The following is a 22,643-nucleotide window of genomic DNA, read 5'->3' as shown; positions in this document are numbered from 1 at the left end:
TATGTCTATGGCAACGATAGTATAAATATACTCAATAATGCACAAGCGATTGTTATTAAGTCAATTAAAATAAAAATTAATCTCCATGAAGCTGGTCTGCTATTTACTGTTGTTCCAAGAGGAGCAAACAAACCTTTCCTGTTCAACTTGTGACAATTTAATGTTCGCAAAAATGGTCGAATTGTGCTTGCTACAGACAGCCTCAGCGGTAAGAAACTCCCACAAGAGCTGAAACAATAGAAGATCCGCAGGAAAGGACACCCCAACCCAGGGCAAATGATTCGACCTTTAACTTCTTACACTCTGAGGGGGTCGGACCGCATCCAGATCATTATTTCAGGGTGCCATTCTGTCGACACTTTTAAGCCACTTGGATATTTAAATCGTCTGGAGATTTTCCATTCTTGCTTCGAGTTTCCCATTCTCGTAAGATCTACATCAATTAGTCAAATATATACTCGTCATGCAACAGATCGCATTCTTCACGATGCACAGCTCTGATGTAGGACGAAGTTTACTTCGACCTTTGATCAACAGAATCATATTTTTTTACTCGGTGGTTTTTAAATTTAAATCTTTTACGAACGTAAAAAGTCGTGAATTTTGGTGAAAAGAATCGTTGGGACAAATACTCTAAGTTTAGAGCAAAGTACGATAAAAGCTGTTATTCTGCCTTCATGTCCGATTAACGTCATTTGAAACGCACGGCGTTTGAATTAGATTTGCTCAATGACATTTAAATCTGGGATAAATGTATATGTGAAAATGTGCAAGTTTCTTTTCGAAGACATTGCAGAACTGAAGGAACTAAAACTCCGTTAAAAAGGTAATTAAAACTATGAACCAAATTGTATTAATTTAATGTAGGCATAAAAATCGATTCTATAAAAAGAAAATGATACAATATAAAACTTATTGAATGCTTTCACAGAATTGAAAAATCTCAGATCATAGTGATTTCGGGTTTAATGTCAATGGGTTGTATTTGGGATTGCCAATATTCCTGAAACGTTAGCACGCCGGGAGAAATGCTTAGCGGTATTTCGTCTGCCACTGCGTTCTGAGTTCAAATTCCGCCGAGGTCGACTTTGCCTTTCATCCTTTCGGGGCCGATAAATTAAGTACCAGTTACGTACTGGGGTCGATATAATCGACTTAATCCGTTTGTCTGTCCTTGTTTGTCCCCTCTGTGTGCAGCCCCTTGTGGGCAGTAAAGGAATAGGTATTTCGTCTGCCTTTACGTTCTGAGTTCAAATTCCGCCGACTTTGCCTTTCATCCTTTTGAGGTCGATAAATTAAGTACCAGTTGCGTACTAGCATCGGTCTAATCGACTGGCCCCCTCCCCCAAAATTTCAGGCTTTGTGCCTATAGTAGAAAAGAATATTCCTGCTACATAATTCCCCTGCCAGTGAAACTTGATAATGCAGGCAATATTGATATCACAGGAATATGCACAGGAATGGTTAGAAGCAGTACTTGAGATTCGAAAAGCTGCGTAGCCAGGATTATGAAACATAAGCAAGAGTATGATTTTCAAGTATTAGGAAAGATGATCTGGTAGATTTGAGAATACATTTATATTCTTGAATCAATTGTGAACGTGCAAATGTGAATGACTCGTACCTAGCCATGTGCGTTTACACCTGTGGGTCGGTGTAGCATATACCTGTGGGTCGGTGTAGCATACACCTGTGGGTCGGTGTAGCATACACCTGTCGTTTTGTATAATCTTCTCGGATGTTGTCTGTCAATTCAGTAAACTCCGCTATGCTCGTTGACTCCATGGTGGTAACTAGGAAGCATTGCGTCGTAGTTGGCAGTCGTTTATTGAAAAGCTGCTGGAAAATGAGCGGATCCATTGTGTTATCTCACTGTAGTTGCTTCATACGTCGGAGAGGCTATGACGGGCTTCTGTTGTTCAGTGATAAATAATTGGTGCAACTGTTGTTACTGCGACCCTGGCATCCGTTTGATAAATTCTCGTTTGAGAGTTTCATATGAAAGAATGCATGACGTGAATGTTACCAAATTTTGGATCTCCAGTAGGGTGCCTGGCGGATCACAAAGGAAGTGTGGGTGTTGTCTGATGTGATGCGCTGAGACGAAAATAGCACCTGGATCGTGTGTCCAGAAAGTGGGGACTTCCAGGGGCAGAGAAGGTTCGGTTGGTGTGGATAACATTACAGGTGTTGATAAAATAAAGGGAATTCTTCTGTTGTAAGAGGTCCTAGAAATATACCAGAAGTTATTTGAAACAAAAGAGCTTGATTTTAAGTATTCACCAGCGAAAACATTCCTACGGCATTGCTTTTTATTTCCGCAAAACTTAAGGCTCACACGGACTTATAAACAGACTGAATTTTGATATTATTTAGATAAAGTGATTAAGCAACTTTCATTTGACAAAAGGAAAAGCTGTCAATGTAACACACACACACACACACACACACACACACACACACACACACACACACACACACATCTACATATATTTACTCTCTTTGTCTCTCTTTCCCTTTCTTTCTCTCTCTCTTTCCCTTTCTTTCTCTCTCTCTTTCTCTCTCTCTCTTTCTCTCTCTCTCTCTCTCTCTCTCTCTCTCTCTCACACACACACACACACACCTTTTATCTTTTACTTGTTTCAGTCATTAGACTGTGACCATGCTGGGGCACCGCCTTGAAGAATTTCTTTGGCGAATGAATCTACCCAGTACTTGTTTTTTTGAAAACCCGGTACTTATTATATCGACCTCTTTGCCGAACCGCTAAGATACGGAGACAAAAACACACCAACACCGGTTGTCATGCGGTGGTGGGGGACAAACACGGACACAAAGATACACACACACACACACACAAAGGGTAGGTGAAAAGTAAGTAGGCATTAAAAATTGTTAATAAAATCCATATTCCCTTTACAAATTTATTGAAACAAATGGTACATGTTCTTTATTACGTAGGAAAATGAAAGTAAATCTTCAAATTCCAATGTAAACATCGGTGGCTTCAACAAGTTCCCTAAAACGGCCAGGGATGGAATGAACAAACTTCTGAAGGACGTCGACTGGGATATCACTGAGAACCTCCTGAATCCGCGTCTCCAAGTCTTCCCGGTTTTGTGTTTTGTGTAACCCCACTGGTAAAGATCACATGCAGTGAGAACTAAACTTCTTGGAGTTCTGAACTTCTAGACTTCTGCGGTCACAGTCTTCAGGTTTTGGCTCCTGCACGTAATGGGGTTACCACACATGCAAATTCAATACTTTAGGCGACGCTGTACGTATAGTTTTTCTTGTTAGTCCACTTTCACGAGTTGCTTGACGTGTTGATTTTTGCTGGCTGCGATTAAACATTTCCTGCACTGTTGCCACGTTCTCCACTGATCGGGATGTGGTTGGACTGCCACTTCTCGCATCGTTCACAGAGTGCGTGGTCATCAGCTTTGCATGACAACTTTTTATTGTCTCCTGCCGTAGCGTTGCATGCTTACCTTTCCATGCACGTCACCATCTCAATGGAATTCCACACGTCTTATCTATCTTAGATCACTTAAGCGACCGGCCACCTGGAAAATAAGACAATAAGAAATCCCCATTAGTGTTGTCTGTTTAAAAAATGTTTTCGTCATGACTTCAGTGATACTAAAAATTCAATAAGCAATTTCTAATGCCGAGTTACTTGCCAGCTACCCTGTATGTATACGACGGGCTTCTTTCAGTTTCTGCCTACCAAATCCATTCACAAGGCTTTGGTTAGCCTAGGCACTTGGTCAATGTGCCATGCAGTGGGACTGAACCCGGGACCATGTATACGCATTTCTTTGATTTTCTACATTCACATCCGTCGAGATGTTTTTAGCTTTCCTGAGAAGCCTGCTGGATGTAGCATCAAAGCACATAGTCCAGGATGCTCTCCACTTATGCCCTGAAGAAGGACGGTCTTATTGGCCTCGAGACACTTGATTGTCAAATGTTTTGAAGCTTGTTACAGGTATTTCAGGGTTGTCCCTTGCATGTAAGGAGATTTATGAACACATTCTACCGTCTCCATTATTGTTTCTAGATGATAATGTTAAATGGTGGTGGTAATGATGATGTTTATTTGTTGTTTGAAACGGCTGTTATCTATTTCATTATGGCAGTAGTGGTGGACATTATTCGACAGTTACTCGCACTAAAGTGCATGCATTTAATCATCTCGTATTTTTTCTGTCCACAAACATTAATTATTTTTGTGGACGGAAAAAAAAAAGATATTATCCCTCAATTTTTTACAACTCTGTCTGTCCGTCTATCTCTTACTCTCTTTCTCTCTCTCTCTTTCTGTCTCTCTCTCTTTCTGTCTCTCTCTCTCTCTCTCTCTCTTTCTCTCTCTCTCTCTCTCTCTCCTTCTCTCTCTCTCTTTCTCCCCCCTCTCTCTCTCACACAATTGTGAAAGACCTGTGCTGTTCATTTCCCAATGTTCAACAGTTTTTCGCGTGTCTTTTACTTGTTTCAGTCTTTTGACTGTGGCCATGTTGGAGCACCGTCTTTAGTCGAGCAAATCGACCCCAGGACTTATTCTTTGTAAGCCTAGTATTTATTCTATCAGTCTCTTTTGCCGCTAAGTTACAGGGACGTAAACACACCACCATCGGTTGTCAAGCGATGTTGGGGGGACAAACACAGACACACAAACACACACACACATATATATATATATATATACAAATGTACGACGGGCTTCTTTTAGTTTCCGTCTACCAAATCCACTCATAAGGCTTTTGGTCGGCCTGAGGGTATAGTAAAAGACACTTGTTCAAAGGTTTAATCTTCACCACCTCATCCCAGGTTTTCCTGGGTCTACCTCTTGAACAGGTTCCTTCAACTGCTAGGGTGTGACACTTTTTCACACAGCTGTCTTCATTCATTCACAACACATGACCATACCAGCTCAGTCGTCTCTCTTGCACCCCACATCTGATGCTTCTAAAATCAAACTTAAGCATATATTGTTGTTAGATGCTCGAAATACAAGACTAGAAAAACAGCCACCAACTGATGAAGGGTTGTTCTTTATGTTGTTTGTTTTGTTTTCCATTTGTGTCTTTCGTTGTTTGAAAGAATACTTCATGTTCCATGTACTCGTGCTTCATACTTTTTTGTTGTACATGTTTTATGATGTCCTGTGCCCACATATGCATATAGTTTCAAGACATGGAACGAGGTGGTGAAGCATGATCTTCAAAATTTGACCTTCACAGAGGCAATGACTAGTGACTAAGACCTTTGTCCATGTGCTGTGCTTGAGAGAACCCATCAGGCCAAGTGCACCCACGCTGGTGGCTCATAAAAAACACATTTCAAACTTTGTACAAGTCCATACCTCATAGAATTCAAGCTGTAATTACTGCCAAAGGTGGTCCTACCCCATATTAAAATAAATTTGTTTGAAATTTTAAAGTGTTTCCATTATTTTGTCCAACCCCTATATATATATATATATATATATATATATATACCCACTACACTCTTGGTGTGGTTGGCATTAGGAAGGGCATCGAGCTGTAGAAACTCTGCCAAATCAGATTGGAGCCTGGTGTAGCCATCTGATTCACCAGTCCTCAGTCAAATCGTCCAACCCATGCTAGCATGGAAAGCGGACGTTAAACAATGATGATGATGATATATATATATATATATATATATATTTATATACATACATACACACGCACCACACATATGATATACATATACATTTGATACAGTTTAAGATAGAACTCATGTCTACAGAAGTTAATTTTTGCATGACATATTGTATGAATATATTATGAAAATATGTATTACTTAATGTTTAGTGACGAACAGGTTAGAACTTGAATGCTATGTCTCATCCTCATTTCATTGGAATTTACTTAAGGTTATTGACATGCTGGGAGAGAGTTATCATGGCTGTGCGATTGTATGTGCTCTTTCAGGAGAGGCTTGTTCATACTTGTTTGGTCTACTTGAAGTGTCAGGCAAATTGACTTTGCTTTGTTGTGTGTGGTTCTTTTATGAAATTGTATGCAGCTCGATCTCTTAGCTAAAGTAGTATGGCCATCAACAAGGAGAGGAAAACCTTGGCTAAAGAAGCTAATTATAAACCCAGTTGATAATTGGGCAATAAATAAATGTTTGTTATTGTTGTCAAAAAAACTATTTGTTACCATGGAAAGACTTGGGTCTGAGATTTTGAGTAAAGAAGAAGCATATGCCAGTGAGAAACTTGTCAATTATATAGTACTCCCTCTTACCTCTAAAACACTAAAGAAATGGCTGGCATCCACATCTATTTGACTGTCTTTCTACTAGTGGCAAGGCTAAGTGAACAATTATTGTCGTAAAGACTAATCTATCCTGATAGCTGCAGAGCTAATAAGAGATTACAATCTTATATACACTATTATTATTATTATTATTGTCATTATCATCTTTCAGTTCTGTTTCCATTTCTTGCTGCATGTCTTCCTGACACCTAGGGCAGAGAAACACACTGTATACATCAGTAGGCCATTAAAATAAATACACTAGATTGTTAATATACAAAGTCATGTGATAGAGAAAAAGGGGAGGAACAACAGAGAGAAAAGGGAACAAATAAAAAGTAAATAAAGAAAATAAAGGGGGTAAAAAAGGGAAAGAAAATTCACAGTGACAATGCTCTTCTCAATACGTGTGACCAGTTAAGACAATCTTTTGCTCTTCCTGCCTGGAGGGTAAGCCAGGGATCAGTCTTAAACAATTTTCAGTTCCTCTTTTGATTATTCCAAGTGCTCCTACAATCACTGGTTTTGTAACCGTCTTGAGATGCCACATCTTTTTGATTTCGATTAGCAAACTTTTATATTTTCTGAGCTTATCAAATTCTTTTGCCAAGATATTATGGTCACAGGGTATGCTCATGTCGATCAATAAACAGACTTTATTGTTTTGGCCTTTCACAACACTATCTGGTTTAGTTGTTTTGCTGGTCCAGTCTGTACATACTGGAAAATCCCAAAGAATCGTTACATTTTCTCCCTCAGTTACAGCCTCAGGGTGGTGCTTGTGCCATTTGTAAGCAATTTTGATTTCATAACACTGACACATTATCCAATGTAGATATTGGCCAACTCTGTTATGCCTTGATTTATACTCTACAAGTTCCTTACACACAAAGATTAGGTGGTCCACTGTTTCATCATTGCAGTATCAGCACTTTGGGTCTACACCATTTTACATCACATTGACTTGGTAGTTCCGGGTCAATAAGCTCTGATCTTGAGCAGCCAAGATAAAGCCTTGAAAGTCCCAAAGAATCGTTATATTTTCTCCCTCAGTTACAGACTCAGGGATTATACATACCACTTGCCAACAGCTTTGATTTTGTAAAGTTGATATATTAAGCAGTGTAGATATTGGCCAACTCTGTCATGTCTTGATTTATACTCACTCTGCTGGTGCTAAAACTTTACATCCAGAGATTGGGTGGTCCACTCTTTCAATTACATCATTGCAGAATCAGCACTTTCGATCTGCTACATTTTTCATCACATTGACTTGGTAGTTCTGGGTTAATAAACTTTTGTCTTGAGCAGATAAGATGAAGCCTTCACTCTCTGCCATTAGCCATGAATTTCGTAGCCACTGATGGGTGTGCTTCTGCTCAACATCAGCTTGTTTGCTACAGGTCACATATTTGCCATGCAGAGGTTTCTGCTCTGTGAATGTTTTATCCTGTTTTGGTGAGAATTCTTTCTCTTTAAAGATATTTCCTATTAATTTTTCCTTAAAATATGTAAAAATTAATTTTGTGATTTTTCTTTTTTCAGGGCCTAAGAATATAAAAATGTCATCATTTGCTGAAAATATTTTCAGATATTTTCTTATAGCTTTCAACGTCATTACTGGTGTAAGTAACATTTCTCATGTTTTAAATCAATCGGTTTCGATTAAATGATTTCTATTTTTGGATCAATTTACTTTATTTCCCATTTCAGATTCTGGGTGTTGTTGGCATGGCTCTTACTGCACTCACAGCTTTTAAGAGAGACATCTTTCTGAAAGGGCTCAGTGAGATCAAACCGAAGAACATTGCTGATGAGTTATTGGACAACACTGTTCTATACAGTGCTTGTATTTTGTTTGTTGTATCGAGCATTATTGTTCTGATCTCCGTTTTGGGTTGTTGTGGGGCCAGTAGTGAAAATAGATGCATGCTATGCACAGTAAGTATAGTCTCTAGATTAAACTTTCTAACTAAACATCATTTTCATATGACCACTTCTAATAAATAAATAAATTTCTACTAATTATTTTTCTTTCGGAAATATGTTTTTGTGTGAAAATATGAACTGAATGATAAATACAGTTAGAACAGCAATCAATCATTAGATAATCGATTTTATTAATTTAGAATTGGAATTATTTGTAAGACATTTTCATAAATTTTGTAGTAAGGACTAAGAAAAGATATTGTAATGTCTTTTGAAAGAATGAGTCGACTGATGCTAACATAGGACTATATGTGAATGAAAAGAAGACAGAGTTTATCACCCTCAACACAACAGGTGAAATTGGATCATCAAACAGAAGCCTTTGAAAAATGCCAATGAGTTTACTTACCTGGGCAACAATATTGTGTCTCCTGAAAGGTGGTGAGCAGGTAGAAACATTAGTATGCCAGGCGAAATACTTAGCAGAATTTTGTCAGGTGGTGTAGAAAACAAACAGATGTATTAGTATAACGCTCAGGAAGTGAAAAAGTCTTTAACGTTTCAAGCCTACGCTCTTCCACAGAAAGGAACACAGAAAGAAACAAAGAGAGAAAAAAGAATGTGTAGTGGCTAGCGATCTATCATTTATATATATATATTTATATATTATTATATATTTTATTATATGTATTTATTTTCTCCTAATTAATAAATAACTCGGACAAAATAAATTGGTTAATAGATACCAGGGTAGCAAAGATCACAAAATAACTGTGGTGTAACTCCTGTTTATGAGGGAGAAACTCCTTGATATTTTGGGTACTTGAGTATATATAAATTTAGTGAATGGAGTAAAACGCATATGTTAACTGCATACTTTTATTTCCGACATATGTTTCGAAGAATTACAATTTATGCTATCCATAGGAATCGGCGATGATAAGTTTACATTTTTAACATCGCCGATTCCTATGGATCGCATAAATTGTAATTCTTCGAAACACATGTCGGAAATAAAAGTATGCAGTTAAAATATGCGTTTTACTCCATTCATTAAATTTTTATATTATTATATATATATATATTCTTAGTATATTGGAGTATTCCAACACACCCTAATGTAATCCTTTTATTGTCCCTTTTCCATACCCTGAGGATTTTCCATCCAAGGTATTTTTGAAATGCAAGCTTATATATTTATATGTTTTGTAGTTTAAATCGGATGCAAAATGAAACAATTGTAGGTGAAGATGTTAATTAGTTAATACATTTATTTGTATCCATTGAATCTCTTCCTTTTCAAACTTAATAATAATGTTTAATACTTTATGACATTTTATAATATATTCATTGAAGAAATATCTCTTCAAAATACAATACATTAAACCAGTGTATCTTGGATAAAAATATCCCTATATGAAGTCTAAATATTCTAATTGTGACCATATGTAAGAGTTTATGTCACCCCTACCCTACATATTTTTCTGGGTATTTACCATTATCTAAATGACTTTCTCAGAGACTTGTTTTTTTTTTATGTGGTTTTAGGATAATATCTAACAGTATTAATTTATGACCAGTAACTAGAATTTAACTGTCAACTCCGAGTGTCTTAATACCAGCTGTATTAGATCTTTTGATGGTGATAAGAAGATAGATAAAAATTACAGCTAAATTACCAATCTCATGACCCCCTCGACCCACTTCTGCCATTCCAAAATTGTAGTTGTTTCTCTTTAAGTTTATTCTGCCACATTAGTAGCAGCATGGAATTCTTTCCTTCTCTAGCTCTGATGAAATATTTGCTAAAAATTATAATAGAATATCCAGACTGTTGAAAATTTGCATTTCGCAACTGAAGATGGCACTGTGTTTCAAATTGATGTAATGCTTGCATTGTTTGATTAAATGGAGCCACCTGAAACAGCTGTATTGCATTAATACCTTGACATCCTTGTTACTTATTTGCTTTATATCTCTATCTATCTATCTATCTATCTATCTATCTATCTATCTATCTATCTATCTATCTATCTATCTATCTATCTATATATATATATATATATATATATATATATATATATATATATATATATATATAGTGGTTGGTGTTAGGAAGGGCATCCAGCTGTAGAAACTCTGCCAAATTAGATTGGAGCCTGGTGTTGCCATCCGGTTTCACCAGTCCTCAGTCAAATCGTCCAACCCATGCTAGCATGGAAAGCGGACGTTAAACGATGATGATGATGATGATGATATATGTTCCGATGGATGTGTAATATCAGTGTGCATACTCAACAGAGTGTAAGTACCTTGAGAGAAAAGTTAGACCTAAGACTCCATCTGGAAGCCACAGTTGACGCCAATGGTGATTTTATTGAATAAATTTACTCTTTAGTAGTTTAAGATATTTTAATGTAATTTTGGCAAATATATCTGTTAAAATGAGATGCCAGTGTTATTTTCATTTTTGTGTAATTTAGATGACAATATATTCACCACACCCTGAATATATATATATATATATATATATTTCGTTTTGGGATTTGGTTTGCAAGATTCTTCATGTGAGTTCGTGTGTTGAAGCATATTCTGTTGTGTCTGGGGAGAGTCATTCTCTTTTGGTGCCTTATAATTTAACACACTCACTGGTAAAATTTCCGCTTATTTCTATTTTTATTTTTCTAAAATTTTCGTTGCATCTTGCAACCATTTCAATAGTAGGTATATATATATATATATATATATATATATATATATATATATATATATATATATATATATATATATATCATTCTTTAATGTCTGTTTTTCATATGCATGTATACATCTAAGTATATATCTGTCTGTCTGTAATTGAAATTTTCACGACATGACCAGTTTTAATGAATTTGGCCAGTTATGATTTTTAATTGAATCCTTATATTTTCCAGTATGCCATAGTGATGTTTATCCTGATGTTATTGAATTTAATATTCTTCAGTTTGCTTATTGCTTCTCGGTCAAAGGTGAGTTCTATTTTTCCACAAAGTTCCCAAAACAACTTCATTCCCAAAACATACTACTACTACTACCAGCGTTAGAACTGCACGCATATTGCATAAAGTACAGTCTGTCTGGGGTCTCTGTTGTGACTTGACAGACAGTATAAACTCCTGGTAGACACAATATCTTCTATCAACAACATTATGATAGCGGATACTGTGCAATGTCTTCAATAATAATAATAATGGTTTCAAATTTCGTCACAAGAGCAGCCATTTTGTGTAAGGGTAATGTCGATTACATTGAGCCCAGTATGCAACTGGTACTTAATTTGTCGACCACGGAAAGACAAAAGGCAAAGTCGACCTCGGTGGAATTTGAACTCAGAATGTAGCGATGGGCGACATACCATTAAGCATTTAACCTGGCATGCTAACAAGTCTGCCTGTTCGCCACCTTCAATAATAATAGTAATAATGAATGCCCGGATGCAGAACCAGGCAGTGGCTCTCATGGCTTCTGGTCTTAATTCAGTGGAAATGTTATCATGTACGCGTTTTGTCTTGGTATAAAAGATGGGCTGCAGCAAATATTCTGCTGAATACCACAGATTTGCTTGTCAGTTGTTTGACCTTAACCAGTTGAGCATGTCTTTTAGTGGCTGATGATATGTTCCTCTCTGATCACAAGCAGAAGTAGTTGGGGAGCATCGTAGCCATGTGTTGAGAGGAATTCTTTGGCGTTTGAAGAATTCACCTCTGGAAACATGGGTATTTCATTCAATACCATTAAGCAACCCTTATTCAGGAACAAAAAAAAAAATGAAAAAAACCAAATCAAAAAAATAAACCCAAATACTAAGCGAACAAAGATGAACCATCCCACTTCCATTGCATGTGCACACGCACACACACACACACACATAAAAACACACACACACATACACACACACACACACACACACACACACACACATTCACATACCCCCCTTTTACATACACACATATTCACACAGAGTTGAAACGCTGTTTGATTTATTTTTTTCAGTGTACAATTTTCATCATCTCACTACCAAGTATGACATCACCCCTTCCTTTCTTATTCATCTATCACCCCTTCCTTTCACATTCATAAAGACAAGAGTATTATTATAGTAGATTATCTCAGTAACGATGGGAGCTATGAAAAAAATACAAAGTCCAGCAACACCACCGGATCATTCTGTGTAATTTTTCACGCAATTCCACCCAGCCATTTGACCGTGAATCCTGAGACAAGAAAGAATCGCCCATGACAAATTTATATGTACAGATAAACTTCAATGATCTCCATTCCATTTCAGTTGGAAGAAGGAATCGAAACAGGATTGTGGATGGCACTAAACGAAACCGAGAACAACGAGGGTTTGAGAAAAATTGTTCAAAACATCTTCATCAATGTAAGTAGATGCAGTGCACAGACACACACACACACACACACACACACAGATAGAAGCATTCTTACATACACAACAAACTGAAGACATGGGGGCTGAGTGTCTGCCTTAGGTATATGTGTGTATGTGTATATGTGTGCATATGTATGTACATGTGTGTGTACATCTATGTATATGTTTGTGTGTGTGTGTGTGTGTGTGTGAGTTTGATGTATAAGTAGACAACAGCGATGACAATAAACAACGTTGACTTCTAGAACACTTGACAGTTTTTCAAAGAATCTACTGAGGGATGCATCAAAGGTTCGAAGGCAGTGGATGACAGTGGAATGGTACAACAGAAACAAGACACGAAAACTTCATTCTATCCTTTAGATAGGATAGAATGAAGTGATGAGGTGCAAAGAATGATATCAAAAGAGAAGTTAAACATTAGGCGCAGGAGTGGCTATGTGGTAAGTAGCTTGCTTACCAACCACATGGTTCTGGGTTCAGTCCCACTGCATGGCATCTTGGGCAAGTGTCTTCTACTATAGCCTTGGGCCGACCAAAGCCTTGTGAGTGGATTTGGTAGATGGAAACTGAAAGAAGCCTGTCATATATATGTATATATATATATATGTATGTGCGTGTATATGTTTGTGTGCATGTTTGTTCCCCCAACAGTGCTTGACAACTGATGCTGGTGTGTTTGCGTCTCCGTAACTTAGCGGTTCGGCAAAAGAAACCGATAGAATAAGTACTAGGCTTACAAAGCATAAGTCCTGGGGTCGATTTGTGTGACTAAAGGTGGTGCTCCAGCATGGCCGCAGTCAAATGACTGAAACAAGTAAAAGAGTAAAAGAGTATTAGGAATATTTTAGCTAAAGAGGAACCTGAAAATAAGAGGGTTACCGTGAAGATCAATTGTGTGAGGATTTAAGGGCAGCTGGTTGTACATAGAAGAAAAGTGGGTGTGTAATAAGAGAGATTCACTATGCATCACTGCTGCCATGAAGAAGGATGACTCGACCAGAGGTTAGTGAATGAGGAGAAGGTGTAGGAGAAGCAGTTAATGTGGTTGGCTGCTTTGAAGGTTGACAGTTGTAGAGATAGAGTTATAAGAGTTGACAGCTGTTGTGGTTGACAGTTATTAAGGGTGACAGCTTTTGAGATTGACAAATATTGTTGTTAATCACTATGTGGGTTGATGGCAGTTGAGGTTGACTACTATTGTGAAGTTGACAGTTATTGAGAGCAATAGTTATGGAGGTTGACAGCTTATTGTGGTTGACTGGAAAAACCTATTGCGATTTAAAGCTATAGAAATTGGAAGTTCACAGCTATGGAGATTGACAAGCTATGGAGATTGACAAGCTATGGAGACTGACAAGCTATGGAGATTGACAAGCTATGGAGATTGACAAGCTATGGAGATTGACAAGCTATGGAGACTGACAAGCTATGGAGACTGACAAGCTATGGAGATTGACAAGCTATGGAGATTGACAAGCTATGGAGATTGACAAGCTATGGAGATTGACAGCTATTTTGGTTCACAGCGCCTAATGTATGTGGGTATATATTTACACACATAACATAAATAGAACTCAGCATACGAGTGGATAAACGAAAGCTGTGCAAGAATCAAACCCATTGGACGGGTTGTGTGTGCGTGGGGATGAATTATAAGGGTAGAAAAGAGGTTGTGAGATCAAATGAAACATGTATTTGACAATGTTTGTTCAGCATTCGAACAGGCAGCTGTGTATGGAAAATGCATTTAATTGAAAAACTTTTTTCAGAATCCTACATTTCAGATGCTGGAGATTATGAATACGCAAAAAAAAAAAAAAAAAAAAATTTTAATTTCACTCCCCACCATTAAAATTTTTGATTTTGTTTACATTAAAGAGATCGTAGTGAATTGACGAATCTGTGCAAATCGAAATTAAATACAAAAACATTAAAGTGGAAAGAATTTGCGTTTTACTTGTTCTTTTACACTCTTTTACTTGTTTCAGTCATTTGACTGCGGCCATGCTGGAGCACTGCCTTTTTTGCGTATTCGTAATCTCCGACATCTAAAACGTAGGAATCCGGAAATTTTTTTTTCAAAAAAATGCATTTTTCAAGAAGTGCGAAACTGCATTAAACCCGTGTATGAAGCTAATCCTTTAGAATAATAAGCTCTATGTAGAAAGTCTGCGATTAGACTTTAAAGCCATTTTCAATACTTTTTATTTAAAAAATCCCGATCGCAAAAAGTATAAGAAATGAAATAAATGAAACACGCAACAAAGGTAAGTCACTCGAAAACATGTTTGCTAAAGTTACCTCCCTTAAAAAAATTTTTTTTTCTCAAAATATATTTTTTATCGTTTTATCTCATTTGACATAAGAAGATTGGTGAGATCGATTTTACCGTTCATCTTTTCGGGATCGATGAAATAAGAACCAGTTAATTACCGCGGTCGGTGTAATCAACTTACTCCCTCCCCTGAAATTACTGGCCTTCATGCCAAAATTTGGAACCAGTATTATTCTTTTCTACTCTAGGTACAAGGCCCGAAATTTTTAGATCGACCCCGGTACGCAAATGGTACTTGCTTAATTTATCGCCCCGCGAAAGGATGAAAGGCAAAGTCGACCTCGGCGGAATTTGAACTCAGAACGTAAAGACAGACGAAATACCACTAAGCATTTCGCCCGGCTTGCTAGCTCGCCGTCTTGGAACAAGCATTATTAACGCAGTTAAGGCGGTGAGCTGGCAGAAACGTTAGCAGGCCGGGCGAAATGCTTAGCGGTATTTCGTCTGTCTTTACGTTCTGAGTTCAAATTCGGCCGAGGTCGACTTTGCTTTTCATCCTTTCGGGTTCGATTAAATAAGTACCAGATACGCACTGGGGTCGATATAATCGACTTAATCCGTTTGCCTGTCCTTGTTTGTCCCCTCTGTGTGTAGCCCCTTGTGAGTAGTAAAGAAATAAGAATCGTTAGCACGCCGGGCAGAATGTTTAGCAGCATTTCTTCCGTCTTTATGTTCTGAGTTCAAATTCCGCTGAGGTCGACTTTGCTTTTTATCCTTTGAGGGTTAATAAAATAAGTACCAATCTAACACTGGAGTCGATGTAATCGATTAACCTACGCTTCAGAAATTGCTAGCCTTATATCAAAATTTTTAATCTTTTTTTCTCTGAGGTTATACCCCCCCAACCAAAAAAAAAACAATAATGGCAGCCACTTAATGCCTCTTTGGTGTGTTTTGTTTCGTTTTAGAATAACGTAATCTTTCAGTTTCGGGTGTTTAAACAAGTAAATAAAAATTCTGTAATCAACTCATTGAGTTTCTTGAAGACATTACCCGAATCACTGATAGCGGCTCCTGGGTGGCTGTTGTTTACCTTGACTTTGCTAAGGCTTTTAATTCTGTGTCACACAAAAGACTTATGGTGAAACTCTCTGCAATGAGTGAAAGAGATAATCTCTATAACTGGTTGAAGTCCTTTACTATCGGCCGAAAAGAGGTTGTCACGGTTCTAGGACAGCACTCTTCACCCTATGAGATGACATCTGGTGTACCACAGGGATCTGTTCTTGGCCCCCTTTTATTTGTTGCATATATTAATGCCATAGATGCCAACTTAAAGAATGCCACAGTGCTGAAATATGCAGATGACATCAAGCTGTACCTCGAAATAAAAAGGACAAATCCTGTACACTATAGATCTTTATTGCAATCAGACTTGGACACGATCCAGTAATGGATCATGGACTGGCAACTCAAGCTGGCTGTGAACAAATGTACTACCATACATTTTGGGAGGAAAAACCCAGAGTCAACTTACTCCCTCCACAACACTAATCTCAAAAAGTCTTCTTGCGAATGTGACCTGGGCATTATTGTCGACAGCTATTTGCATTGGACAAAACACACTGCTAAAATTGCCAAGAAGGCTGAGGGTGTCTTGGCATCACTTACCAAGTCCTCTGTGAGTCGCTCTCCAGCTATCTATCTGAGGCTTTATATAGCTATGGTGCGGCCTCACCTGGAATTTGCGTCTCCAGTCTGGAACCCCTATCTTGCCCAGGATGTTAATCGTCTGGAAACCGTTCAGCGACGTGCAACCAAGCGAATACCCTCCGTCAGGCATTTGCCATACTCTGAACGCCTTACTTCCCTGGGCAGGGATACATTGAAACTCCAACGTCTGGCAGCTGATTTGGCAGACACCCATAAAATTATTAACCATCTTACTAACAATAACTTTTCAAATTCCACCTGTCTAACACCTGTGGACATGTTTACAAAGTCAGAAAACAGCACAGCTCCCATGACTTTCGGAACCACCTTTTCATGCTAAGAGTTGCTGAAGAATGGAACAAACTGCTAGCATCAGTTGTCAGTTGTCGGAGCACTGCATCCGTCAAAACTTCCATGCTTCCTGAGATTCGCCAACACTACACCTTTTTTCTCCCCTCTATACACACGCAAGCATGTATCTAACTCATACACTGTTCACTTTCCAGACATTTGTACAATATTGCATATGCTTTATATGCACTTTTGACAAGTTGTAGTGCACCTGAGCACTGTATACAATAATTTCTTTCATTATTATTACTTTTAAATAACAACAAGGGGAGATAAGTCAACTTACTGCACAATCACTTCGCGAGTGTACATGTCCTCATTTAATTATTATTTCCCCCTTTAATTTTTATTTACTTATTTAAACACCTGAAACTGAAAGATTACCTAGAATAATTGGATCTTTTTTAAAACGGGGGCCACATTTTTCATTAACGAAACACTTTGAAACTTGGAACACTGGTAGAATGTGTCATATAAAACATCTTTTTCTCTTAGTCTTCTTTAAAAAAAAAAGAAATCCATAAGTTATTCCATGTTAAAGTTGTCGTATTTCTGTAATTTCAACCAATCACTGACGTCCATTCAGCCGATATACATTAAGTGCCGACTACATAAACAAACGATTCTGAAACAATTCTATCGGTGATAGGGTTAGGGTTAGGGTTAGGGTAAAACAGCAAATTTAAAAAGCAAAAAGCAAAACGAAGCTATGGAAATTAAATACGCTTTACACCGCTTAATCAGTCAAAGGAGTAAATGTAAACAACTGAATACTTGTCAGTGATTGGTTGAAATTATCGAAATAAGACAATTTTTTACATGAAATAAATTCGAATACAAAAATATTTTTCTGTTCTATAACACAAAATAGATAAGTATACGAAGTTTGAAAGTCTTTCCGTTCCAAAAACACTACATAAAACATAAATGAAAAACGTGGCCCCCGTTTTAAAAAAGATCCGAATAATTTGAATAGAAACAAAGGGTAAAATACAATTGATTTTTTTTTTCACAGAACGAATGTTGTGGTGTAGATTCGCCTGAAGACTTGGAAGGATATGAAAACATCGCGTGCTATACGGTAGAATATTCCTTTACCTTTTTATCTCTGTAATTCCCCACCACTACCACCACCACCACCACCACCTCGACGCACACACGAATAAGTGCACGCACTTACGCTCACAAACACGCTCGCACCCCTCACACACATGCACACACGTACGTTGGTTCGTATCGGACGAATGAGAGACGAGTGCTCAATACTTCAGGTTGTGTTTCTTTTACTAAAACGGAAGCGGAAGTTTTGAAACGGAAGTCCGTTTCAGTGGTGGAAAGGGTTTGGTTAGTGATGTGTCTAGAGAAAAACGAAGTGACATCAATTTTTTTCTTTGATATGTTTTAATAACAATGCCAACAGGGTCGAAATAAATTATGATTGGTTAAATAAACCAATAACTAACGAGTAATATCTAAAAAGGCCTGTCAGTTCACCTCATGGTCCCAGTGGACAAAATGGAAACGGCATCGCCCTGGATGATAGCAAGAGAGATGCGCTAGGACAGCCACTCTGGCTTACGGGACTCGCACTTGCAGACAGCCATCTCCGTCCTCGATAGCGGTGAGCAGGAATATGGTCTGGGGTCGGGAAAGCTGAAGGTCTTCACTGCCTCAAGCTCGACCTGTCAGAGAGTGGCCGATACTTTGACAGTTTGGCCTACTTGATCTGATGAGCAGTGAAGCCTGGGCTAATTGCTTGTAACAAGAAGGAGATTGGAAAGAAGGTTTCAGATATAAGTGTTTACACGAACGTAAAGATAGATATCAGAAGACAATGTTTTTTTTTTATGCGTATGTGGTCACGCATAAAGCAGCAGTCACATCCGAGGTAAGTGTTCACGGCAACCGGGTGTAGCGAGGCATGAGTTAATTTCTTAATAAACATCAAGGTAGTTAGATTCGGTGCTTGGCTGCAAATCTAAAATATCCAATGAGTTCTGTAGTGGTCGTGAGGCGAGGTAGAAATCCCATAGTTAAATGAATGCTGTTTTCTGATTGGCGTTAATTCAGCAACCCGCTGGTCGTCTGGACGAACAATCAGCAACTTAGGCATTTACATCTCGAAGTTCTCTCAGCCTTTCAAAACTTGCGCTTCACCACTGGGTCATGTATCCTTCCGCAGCCAGCAGTGATAGGATGTTTTGGGCGTAGCACGACTGTGCTATGCCATCACAACAAAATAGTGCTAACATGTCTCGCTACATGCTGGACACATCAAGTCGTCGCTGGAGAAGGCCATGCTTTATGATTTCATTAAGGGTGACATGGCGTGGAAGGCGGCCAGCACTATAATGGCAGGTGTACTGTACTAGAATGTACTCAACTCCCTGAACTCCCTTCATATTCAACAAGTATTTGAGCCCTACACCACAAGACCTCACATTTGTACAATCGAATTAATCATAGATCTGGAAATGTCGAGGACCTCTTTTTATTGACCCCGTGAGGTGACAAGAAAAAGCTGTCCTACCGAGATTCCAACCTGACTTTGATGAACAGGCATTTAAACCAATTAATTAACGGTAATTAATACTGGTAGAAAGTAGGGCGGCGCGCTGGCAGAATCGTTAGCACGCTGGGCAAAATGCTTAGCAGCATTTCATCCATCTCTGTGGTCTAAGTTCAAATTCCGCCGGGTTGACTTTGCCTTCATCTTTTCGGGATTGATAAAACAAGTCCCAGTTGAACACTGTGGTCGATATATTCGATCTTCCTCCTCCGAAATTGCTGGTCTTGTGACAAAATTTGAAATCCATATTGGCAGAAGGACTAAGAATGTATTTGATTAAATAGTGTCTTTTCTATTAAGAATTCTGAAAGATTCAACCACCCCGCCCCAAAAACAAACAAAAATTTTTTTATTTGTTTTAATATAGACGAAAGGACATGTGGTCGGCTGTAAAGAGATACTCGAAGCGTCCATTGATAGAAGTTTCACTGCAATCAAAGTAATTTCAATAATCACAGCAATATTCCAGGTAAATTCATTTCATTTCTATCACTTGGAACGTAAACTAATTTGAATTACAATCATTACTTTTCAATGTTTCTGAGATAAGAAATTCCTCATGTCAGACATATAGAATTGTACAGAGTCGACCTAAGACGTCATCGAAGGGTTTTAAGCCTAACATTCACTCCGTTACTACCTACGGGTATGGCGCAGTGGATAAAGACACTGGTTAATGCAATACAGTTACCTAGAGCTTCTGAATTCAATCCTTGGCGAAGCGCTAAAATGAATCACAGGACACCTGAAGAATGCTGGAACGTGCTCAGCCGAAACGTAGTGAAATCAACAACCGAGATGAAGACACCACTCCGATTAATATATAATATGATTATTGTTTTATTTAAAAGTTGTGCCGTTTATATGTATGATGATATTGTACAGAGTCTGAATGAACGTTTTGACAACCTTTGGTGGACTTTGCAATGATAACGTCCGATGTGTTTGTTTGTATTTTGAGTGTTTAGAGTAGCATTTAGTCCTACATTCTTCGTTTAGTGTTACACAATATTAGGTTTATATTTGCCTGTGTACATATAATTGATTTAATGGAACGGCGTACATGACAGTGAGGACTCTTCTGTAATACATGTTAGATAATGTTTTGAATGTAGTTCATTGTGATCGAAGATGAAATAAATAGAAAGAGTTAAAACTACCGTACGTAAGTAATGTGGGTGTGATTGGACAAGAGACCAACTCACTGGGCAAAGCGATATAGTTTCGTATGGAATGATAAGTGTCTCTACTCTAAGGTTGAAATTTCCAACTTTTTATAACCGTAAGCCAAATTTTCTAGAACCTTCGATCAAATTATTTGGTGGAAAAACTCTCATATTTCCTTGAAGTTTGCGTCATCAACCGTAACAAGTCAGCCAGTGTTGATTGGTTGAGTGATATTCGCATAAGCGTTAATGGCTTTTATGGCAAAACTGTAGGTTATTATTCTGAGCCGGAGAAATCTGAAAGCGATGGTTCACAGCAGGATCCTCGATACAGGTGTTTTTAAACACAGGGTCAACATCTGTATGGTTTTGGCTGAGTTGCAGTTACAATTAAGATTAAGCAGGAAGGGGACCTACATGGTTTTAGCTATAATATATACAGGCTCATTAATGATCTCTGTTTATAATCACAGTGTCAAAAACCATTCACCCACCAGGGCATTCTACATTCCTATAACTCTAACAAAGAGCTGCTTAGTCCAAATTATCAAAACGTCTTAAAATTTAATTTCCAAACATTTGTTGAACCAACAAACTAAGTTATTGATTTCTATTTTTCTTTCAGATCATGCTCATTATAGCTTCCTGTTACGTATGTGCATGGAGCAAAACAGAAAACCCAAAGGACACATATATTTCGTAACAAACAAAAGATATTTCTTTAAAACTGAACCGAAACCTTTTTTTATTTATGCTTTCCTTGTCATGAAACTTTTATATTTTATGCATAATTTATCATAATTTATCATAATTTATCATAATTTGTTATCAGTAATTCATTATGAATTCGCAAATATCTGTGATTTTGTATTGACAAAGGAAACATCTTTGGTTATTTCATTATAAATTCTTTTAATGTAATGGGGATCAACTTAATCGATGAAAGTATAGTGTAATATTCTGTTGGGGATCTACTTTCATTCAGCAGATTCTTGAGAATTAATTGCTGTAAATTTGGTTGCAGAAATACAATTTACTTTTAGTTTAATAATAAACCTAAGAATTTGTAAGTTTGTAAAATATGCTATAAATGTATTTTGTTCTACCAATTGAACCTCTTGAATAATTGCAAAGTTGATTGTTATCGATCTATGAAATGAATTGCTATTATTAATTTTTTAATTAATCATAGAAAATTTATCATGAAGCCATCATCTTGTTGATAAATCATTTGACTATATTTAATGTTGAAAGCAACAAGAAAAAAATATTCAGGAATTGATTTTATCTCGAAGTTCCTTACATCCGTCCATCAAAGGATACTCTCTATAGTCGCTTGACTTGTTAGAAATAGCTACCATGATATTCTACAACCATGAAAAGGAAAGGCACACTTGAGAATGTGGTCTCTGGGTACACTATTCTCGAATAAAAGGAAGACATTATAGGCACAACAGGCTATTGTCTTTGATCATAATTCTGTTCTAACAGAACTGGCATGGCGCTGTTATTTTATTCAATTCTTTACCTCTAATCCCAAGATGAAATGTCAATGATTCAAAATGGTTTATAGGTAAGAATACAATTCTTATGTGAAATAACCTTCAGTGGATATATGTGAGTGAGTTAAAATACCATAAATATTCCACTTTAACGATTTTTGCATATTTTCAATTCTTGAAATAAACGGTTAACTGCTTTTTTTTTCTCATCAACTCTTTGATTTCCTACAACCATTATTTGGGTTTCTTCAGATTTTATAATTCTGACTTCATTTGGAATTGGTTTCTGAGATAATTACACACATTTTCGTGTCTGGGAAAATCCATCGATCATATCTCTTCCCAGTAAATGTGTAGTCTTGTCCTAATGTGACAAATCAATATTTGATAACTTCAATAATTTGCGTTAATGAAAC

General features: G+C 37.5%; 1 protein-coding gene across 3 annotated transcripts; it reads left to right on the top strand.

Annotated features, from left to right (window-relative positions):
* Positions 1-671: 671 nt before the first annotated feature.
* LOC106867193 (23 kDa integral membrane protein) lies at positions 672-22,424 on the top strand. Of its 3 annotated transcripts, XM_014911994.3 has the most exons (9): positions 676-826; positions 2,962-3,277; positions 7,833-7,912; positions 8,001-8,228; positions 11,150-11,224; positions 12,544-12,639; positions 18,006-18,071; positions 19,927-20,028; positions 21,351-22,424. In XM_014911994.3, exons 2-9 carry the CDS (start codon positions 3,235-3,237, stop codon positions 21,426-21,428), a joined length of 768 nt encoding a protein of 255 aa, XP_014767480.1. In that variant the 5' UTR covers positions 676-826; positions 2,962-3,234; the 3' UTR covers positions 21,429-22,424. The 3 variants fall into 3 exon arrangements, with proteins under 3 accessions (XP_014767481.1, XP_014767480.1, XP_052822617.1); XM_014911995.3 differs by lacking the exon at positions 2,962-3,277 and having other exon boundaries at positions 672-826; XM_052966657.2 differs by lacking the exon at positions 8,001-8,228.
* Positions 22,425-22,643: the final 219 nt, after the last annotated feature.

Source organism: Octopus bimaculoides, chromosome 3, assembly GCF_046866305.1.
Source record: "Octopus bimaculoides isolate indiv1 chromosome 3, ASM4686630v1, whole genome shotgun sequence".
Lineage (NCBI taxonomy): Eukaryota > Metazoa > Mollusca > Cephalopoda > Octopoda > Octopodidae > Octopus > Octopus bimaculoides.
Note: the sequence above shows the minus strand (reverse complement) of the source record. Positions and strands in the feature narration are given on the sequence as shown.

What these genes read in the sequence shown, in the direction of transcription:
- LOC106867193 (XM_014911994.3), top strand. Translation starts at nt 3,235, where the DNA reads ATGGGGTTACCACACATGCAAATTCAATACTTTAGGCGACGCT. An exon ending in CTTTCAACGTCATTACTGGT is followed by an intron (nt 7,913 to 8,000) that starts GTAAGTAACATT and finishes TTCCCATTTCAG; the next exon opens with ATTCTGGGTGTTGTTGGCAT. An exon ending in ATAGATGCATGCTATGCACA is followed by an intron (nt 8,229 to 11,149) that starts GTAAGTATAGTC and finishes TATATTTTCCAG; the next exon opens with TATGCCATAGTGATGTTTAT.